The sequence below is a fragment of the Neophocaena asiaeorientalis genome, unplaced genomic scaffold, assembly GCF_003031525.2.
Source record: "Neophocaena asiaeorientalis asiaeorientalis breed wild unplaced genomic scaffold, Neophocaena_asiaeorientalis_V1.1 scaffold1090, whole genome shotgun sequence".
Lineage (NCBI taxonomy): Eukaryota > Metazoa > Chordata > Mammalia > Artiodactyla > Phocoenidae > Neophocaena > Neophocaena asiaeorientalis.
Window position 1 is genome coordinate 258,213 of NW_020175322.1, and position 8,013 is coordinate 266,225.

General features: G+C 46.2%; 1 protein-coding gene across 2 annotated transcripts in view; it reads right to left on the reverse strand.

Annotated features, from left to right (window-relative positions):
- Positions 1–957, reverse strand: part of BOLA3 (bolA family member 3) — a 10,805-nt gene extending 9,848 nt beyond the window's left edge. For both annotated transcript variants that reach the window (XM_024765691.1, XM_024765692.1), the window contains exon 1: positions 809–957. In XM_024765691.1, the coding sequence (XP_024621459.1) occupies positions 809–862 (54 nt within the window). In that variant the 5' untranslated portion in view covers positions 863–957. The remainder of the gene's footprint in view (positions 1–808) is intronic.
- Positions 958–8,013: the final 7,056 nt, after the last annotated feature.

Consider the following 8,013-nt stretch of genomic DNA (forward strand, 5'->3'; position numbering starts at 1 on the left):
ATAAAGGGACCTCCTCTGAAGACAGTGCCCTGGGAGGCAAAGGCAGAGGGTAGCCAGGTGGCACGCAGAAGCGGCAATCACTAAGGAGGTGGTTAGCACTGCTGACTCCTTGAAAGAAGCCTTTTCCTCATCTCAGCTGATCTGCAGGCAGCGGCCTTTAAACCAGTAATCTACTGACAAAATCCCCGGAAAGCCGACTGTCCACTCTGAAAGTCACCAGCAGAAGTGCCCTTCATGCTTGGGGGAGGCAGGTCCAAGAGAAGGAGGAATGTGAGTGGAAAGCGAAAGAAGTGGATGAAGTGAGGAGAGAATGAATCAGAAACGGCGGAGAGAAAATTAGCAGGGCGCGTGGTGAGTGCCCTCTGCTGGCTTCCTACCCCGGGAGTATGGGATTTGGGGAGGGTCAAGGTCACAGAAGCCAGGCGGACTTTCCGGAGCCCTGACCCAGCCAACAGTCCCCGGCACGCACGCCGCGACTCCGGGCTATGAGTCCCATGTCTTCGGCTCAGTAAATCAACATTGCTTTTTCCGTGCCCGCTGTATTATGACTATCTATTCCCCTCGGCCTCAAGCCCCACTCCGTTCGGGAGCTTCCCCAGCACGCGCCGGGCCTGACACTTCTCCCAGTGCCCGTAGCCGGGCCCACTAAATGAACGAACCAACGAGTGAGTGAATAAGAGAAATGAAGGGCAGGCCCTGGGCCCAGCGCGCCTCCCTCGGTGGACCAGTTCCGCGGCCGCGGCCGGCCCCGCGGTCCCAGCGCAGCTCCCGCCCAGGGGAGAGCAGCCCAGTCCCCGCCCGCGCTCACCCGACGGGTTCCGCGAAGCAGAGGCGCTGCCGCGGCCGGGCTCCACGCCGCCATGCCCGGCCGACGCAGCCCGCCGTCTGAGGTCGCCTTGTCGCCCAAAAGACGCGGAGCCTGGGTCCAGGGCCGCCGCTGCCACGGGCTAGGCCGCCCCCTGCCGTCCGGAGGCCGCGAGCCGCCCACGCACGCCCCGCCCACGCCGCCCCACGCCCAGGGCCCTGCCTTCTGCCCTGTCTCTGGTCCGGCTTCCCCTGCCTCCCAAGGCTCTCCCCCAGCGGGTCCTTCCTCCTCTGCCTAGAAGCCGGTGCTAGGTGCTCGGTCCTGCAGGACTTTCCCTCGTCCCAAGGACCCTGGGGCCCTAGGTGGAACGCCTCCATTCCAACTCCCCACCCGAAAACTTGCTGCTAAACTGAGGAGCTTGGGTTTCTCCCTCCAGGAGGGAACCAGGAGAGGATTTTAAGCAGGGGAGTCGTTTTCAGATTCGTGTTTTAGAAAGATCACTCGCTCCTGCAAGGAGCGGGGACAGAAGGAGGCTGAAATTGGAGACGAGGACAGAAGTCCCAAGGCTATTGCAATGGTTCAAGTGAGACTTGAGGCCCGAACTAGAGCAGCAGCAGAAGCAAGCAGCAGCAGCAGGGATGCGAGGACTGGACTGAGACACCTGGGAGGTGAATGGACTGGAGTGACCCGATTGGCGGATGAGGGTGTGAAGGCAGCGGGGAGGACCCTCAGGGCTCCGGCTTGGACAATGAAATGAGTAGAGGAGAACTAGGTTTGGGGTGAAGGGGGTCGACTAACTCAGTTTTGGATTCGTCTGAGTCTAAGGTGCCTGCAGGACACGGCCCAGCAGAGATGCTGCTGGAAACACAGACCTTGGATTCTTCACAATGCAGTGGAAACTGACACCATCAGGGACCGGTATTGATAGGGACTGAGTAAAGGAACAAAGTAGGTGATTAAACAGTTAATTCCACTGAGGAATCATAAGTAAAGAAAAAAGTATAGAAGACCCCTGTAAGTTAACGATCACCCAAGAAAGTAGGTTTGCTTAATCGCAAAACCAAGCAGGCTTGCCTAGCAACAAAACCATGCAACAGAAGCATGAGACATGCCCCCAAACAATAAAACAATGGTGTAATGAGACCCACATCCTACCCAGTAAGTTCAGGAAGTTGATGATGCCTAAGACATACTTCTCTTCACGCACTGAAAACAGTAATATAAGGAAAAGGTGACATTATACTGAAACCTGAGATGATTTATCACATTTTAGTATATGTTACTGCCTTTTTTTTTTTGCGGTACGCGGGCCTCTCACTGTTGTGGCCTCTCCCGTTGCGGAGCACAGGCTCCGGATGCACAGGCTCAGTGGCCACAGCTCACAGGCCCAGCTGCTCCCCGGCATGTGGGATCTTCCCGGACCGGGGCACGAACCTGTGTCCCCTGCATCGGCAGGCGGACTCTCAACCACTGTGCCACCAGGGAAGCCCTGTTACTGCCTTTTTGCTCATTTCCATTGTGCCACGGCAGTCCCAGTTTGACCATGTAGGGACAAGAAAACTCCCCCGCCTGACATGGAGGAGGAACTGATGACGGAAGCTTGACATCTACTGAAGAATGAGGAAGGTGGTGGTCTTCTCCCCCTCCCCACTTCTCCTTTGATCACAGAACTGTAGCCCACTAAGCTCTCGGGGCAGCACCCTTCTTGCCGGCTGCTTGTAACCTCACAAGCATCCTATTCTAATAAATCACTTATCTATCACTTTGCCTCTTGCTGCATTCTTTCTGTGCTGAGCCATAAAGAACCAGAGCTCCTTGGAGCCCCGAGACACATTTCTGCGGTTTCAGTATGATTATCAGCAAATCTGCCCCACTGCTGGAATGCTTCAGAAAGATACCAAAGCCAAAATTCAGCCAAGCCCTTTCTCTAGTAGGATATTTGCAGCATGTGGTCTGGTATACACTGAAGGATGTACCAGCTTTTTCGTATTGCATTCTGGCTTATACAATCAACATGTTCGGTGTTGCACTTGGATGGGTTGTGCAAGCAGATAGGGTAGGAGGTCCCCGGAGAAAGAGAATCAGGCATGGCTTTCTTGACATGAGCCATTTCTGGCCTAAGTCATTTTGTGATCTAAGCCTGGCCACAGCACTTGCCCTTGAATAGGTCTCAGTAATTAATGATCTTAAGGAAATAAAAGAATGCAGGAACAAACGACTGTAACCCAGCAATAGTAGTAACAATCGCAAAGATAATAAATCACTTATAAAGACTCCCAGTTCTGTTTCAACGGTAAAGATTAGCCTGGCACACACTCTTGGGTTGTTTTGCAGAATTCAAACACCATCCCCACCCGCCTTGAGAGCTCAGCCACCAGATCAACTGGAAGCTAAGAAATTATGTTGATCTTTCCTGACCCTTGTGACTTCAACTAAAACTTTGACTCTGTCAACCTGTGCCCCAATTCTAGACTGAATTCTCCTCTGCTTAAGCCCCTTCATGAATATGCATGTACCCTTAGCTTAAAACTTCTCCAGTTTTGCTCTTGGGGAGATACCGCTTTGGGAAAGATTCCCAGTGTTATTACTTGCTGCAATAAATCCTCCCTTCTTCTCTTCTGACTTGGTTGTGTCATTTGGCTTGACACCCACCAAGAGGCAAACCCAGGTGTGGGGTGACAGTTGGACGTGAGACAGGAGACATTTACAGACAGCCTTCTGTTTGCACTTCCAGATAGAAGTAACAAAAGGAACAGGGTAAATAGCTGGACTTTGCCTCCAGTGGACACTTTAAGGTAACAGTAATGGCAGGGGCAGAGAGGAGCTGAGCCCTGACCACATAAGAGACAAAGAGACCACATATTTCTCATTCTTGACGTCAAGGAGACCTTCCCGACTACACATAGTAGATGATGTCAACCTACCCATAGGCCTCTTCACTAGAAGCCATCTTGGCTAAGAGATGCACGCACACAGGGAGGACCCTGAGATAAACCAAATACGGACTCAGAGCCAGGCAATGCTAGATGATTGGCCAGAGGAAACCCGGAAGAAATGCCCCATATTAAGTGATTCAAACTACCATGAGGGCATGACTCTGAGTCCGCCTGTGTGTGTCTATTCACACATACTATTTTTCCTCCTAATAAACACTTCATTTGTTTCACTACTTTCCATCTCCTTGTGGAAATTCATTTCTAAAAACCGACAGGCCAGGGCCTTGTCACTGGCCACTGTCTCTGGTGGTCTAGTGGCTAGGATTCAGCACTCTCACTGCCATGGCCTGACTTCAATCTCTGGCCAGGGAACCGAAATCTTGCTTCAAGCTGCTGCAGGCCAAGGCCACCTGATATCAGATGGACCTACAGTTGTTGTTTAAAGTGATCAGCTAAAAGTATGCTCATTCATTCTAGTATTAGTTGAATGACTCCTTTTATTTTTATTATTTTTTTTGGCGGTACACGGGCCTCTCACTGCCGTGGCCTCTCCCGCTGCGGAGCACAGGCTCTGGACGCGCAGGCCCAGCGGCCATGGCTCACGGGCCCAGCCGCTCCATGGAACGCGGGATCCTCCCAGACTGGGGCACGAACCCATGTCCCCCGCATCGGCAGGCAGACTCTCAACCACTGCGCCACAAGGGAAGCCCCTACCCATCTTTTGAGTCAGTCCAAGCCTTGTCTTCTCCAGGGAGCCACCTCTGACTGCCCCGCAGTAAACTAAACCATAACTTCTGCATAACTTTTACTACACAAAATAGCCCTTTAGAACTATCAATTTATGTATATGTCTGTTTTTCGCACTGGTCCATAAACTCCATGACAGGATCTTGCTTTAGTAACCTATGTCAAAGGCCCAGCATGGCATGGGACAAAAAGGGTATGCACTGACTGACAGTGGTTTAACAATTCTAGCTCCACAGTATGAATCTGAACCTTTTTAGAAAAGGATTTTCAGAACAATCTCACGATCTTGGGCTTCCAAATTAGTTCCAACATAACTTCACATAATTTTTTATAATAGAAGCAAATCAAAGGCCAGTTTTAGGACTTGGATGAAAAATGCAAAAGAAGAGGATTGGCAGCATAAAAAATAGAGTGAGGGACTTCCCTGGTGGTGCCGTGGCCAATGCAGGGGACACAGGTTTGAGCCCTGGTACGGGAAGATCCCACATGCCGCAGAGCAACTAAGCCCATGTACCACAACTACTGAGCCCATGTGCCATAACTATTGAAACCCGCACGCCGAGAGCCCGCGCTCCGCCACAAGAGAAGCCACTGCAATTAGAAGCCCACACACTGCAACGAAGAGTAGCCCCTGCTCACCGCAACTAAAGCCCGCATGCAGCAACGAAGACCCAATGCAGCCAAGAATAAATAGATTTATTTTTTTAAAAAAGGCCAGTTTTACTTTACGAATAGAAGCATAATGCCTTTAGTCTCTAGAAATGGGTCTATCCCTTCTGCATTTACTCTTTTTGCCCTGAACTTGAGACTCTCTCCTCTTCACTTGTATCAGTCCATGATCACTCCCAGCTTTCATACTTATATCTGAGCTAACTGCAGAAAATTCCTTAAGTAGGATCTATTTGGATATATCTTTTTTTTTTTTTTTTACCTCATTGGGATGATTTTTAAATTGCAGTCATTTTATTTTACAGAGTCTCCTAGCACTGTTTTTTTTTTTTTTTTAGTCCTAGCACTCTTGAGTACACAGAACTTTTACAAATGCAAGCCAGAGAAGGAGACCCACCTCACTATGTATTCGAAGTCTGAGCTTTTGTGACAGTCTAAAAAACACTGAAAAATTCCTAACATACCTCTCAACTGTCACCCCTTCAACAGATTGCTGTAAGGATTAAATCAGATAAACCTGCTAAAAGTCTCCCCTAAAACAGGTAGGTTCCTCTAAGGAAGTGATATTCAAAATGCTGGTCAGCCACAAGACAAAGAGTTTGGCCAGAATCTGAATCAATAATCTACTTCCTTCAGTTAGCAAATCTGCTACAAAAAAATGTCAGCTGAGCTAAACAGTATACTCACATTTCACTATAATATAAGTATACTTACATTATAGTGAAAACTCCTCATCTTTTCACAGAACAAGAGCAAAAAGTTCACAGAACAGCAGCCTGTCCAAGCTTTTGGACCATCCAGGATTGTTCAACAATTTGCTATGAACTCTGAACCCCAAGTAAAATCCAGAAACTTTTTCCTAGCCCCTCTTGCAGCCAGAAGAGAGCTATGTGACCTAGGATCTGCCAATGAGAGTCACCCATTTAAGCTTTTGATTAGGAAGAGACACGAAAGGAAGGAGGTGCTAGGTAAAATCCTTTATTCTGGTCAAGGCAGATGCATCTAGCTTTGGGGAGGAGGTAAGGCTCACTGACATCTAGTGGTCAGCAACAACAATGCAGGCTACAGTGTCCAAAACTACCTCAACAGCACTGTGGTATTTGCTAAAGAAGGCTCAAAGCGTGGTTTGGACACTGTTTCTGGCTGTGCAGCTTCAAAGCCAGACTCTGGCTCTCCCAAATATTATTCGAGTTCTTCTACTCATTTATAAAGTTTAAAATAGCTTTCAAACTTAGCCATTAGACACCTTCACAAACTTAACACTTTTGCAACAGATTTTAAGTTTACTGAAATATAACCATCAAAAGAAAGTCCAATTTTTGATTACTAGCTTACCCATACCTTTATACAAAATGAGTGTTAACCCATATTATTTAGCCACATTCGTTAAGTTTTCATTAACTCTACTCAAAAAAGGTCGAAACAATTCTAGCAATGATATTTTGAATGGACCTAAAATTAGGTATCTGTCATTTGAACCTCTAAAAATAACTAATATTTCTCCTATAATAATGAAAAATGTGTTTGATGTGGGGAGGGGTGTCTTATGGATAAGCCGAGTACTAAATTTCAAGGTCAGAAAATTAGTAAGTCTAGTCTTTCCTCTTCCCTTTTCTCAATCTCACAACCAGGAATGTACAAAAAAGGTCAAGAGCTTGGTTAGCATGGTAAGAAGGAGACAACTTATTTTTTGTCTGGGATAGGTTTTAGCCACTGCATCCAGAGGCACAGTCTGTTCCTTGGGGATGGGCCTGCTATTACAAGATGTTTAGTTCATTTAGGAACTTCCCTTTCTTCTAAGAGTTAAGAAAACATTTTCGCTACTAAATGATAAGCAAAGGTAACCTTCCACAGAACCTGCAAAAATCTCAAGTTTCACATTTAAATAGAAACAAGTGTGTTGAGACATACTTTCATCAGTCCTTCCTTTCTTTCAATATATTTTATTCTGATGAAGTTACAAAAGTAGATACAAAATATTTTTTTTTAAAAGTACAGTTAACTGACTTAGAAAAATAGATAAAGCCCCTAAAGGTTTAAAAATACAAAATAAATTTTCATGTAAAGAACATTTAAAAATATTTTAGATGATAACCAAGACTAACTTAAACTATTTTAAATGTAGATCAAACATAGAATGTTGTTCTATAATAAATCTATAGCACACTGGTAATCCATTTGGATTTACAGAATACTCGTTTGGAAAAGAACCTGATAATGAGAGAAAACCCAAGTGAATTTCAATGCAGTTGCTTCAGTAAAATTACTGCTATCACAGGTAATATCAATAGCATCCCCCAAAGCCCTTTTACAGTCTGAAATATCAAAATCTAATGCAAAACAAAGGAACACTGAGGAACTACTTATTTTCCCTCTTTGCCAGAATTGTACAATAGTAAAAAACCAAATCCAGTTACTGAACTGATATTAGGAGGAAATAATGTCCCTGTTGAAGCTGCTTTAGTTTGGTGTACCAGCTGGTATTTTCAGGCCAGAATTCTAGACAGGAGAGACAGCCTCATACAACCAGGCAAGGGTAACAACAGCACCATGACTGGAGGTGCTTAGAAACAAATTTCTAGGACTTATACTCTTCAGTAATGATTTATTTATGCTTATAAGGTGATGATGTTATGTTTAGAAGCTTCTCCACTTCTAATGTGACCTCACTGCTCAGAGAGAAGGCCAAGAGTATAATCAAGAAACCTCAACAATATTTGAAAAATTAAAATCACCACCAGAATTGTTCCTCTTGCATTACTAGAAAAACCTTCCTCTTGCTGTTATCAATGTAATGATGAATACAGATGTGCATTTCTCAAGCAGCTATATGAGCTAGGGACCTACAAGTCTAAG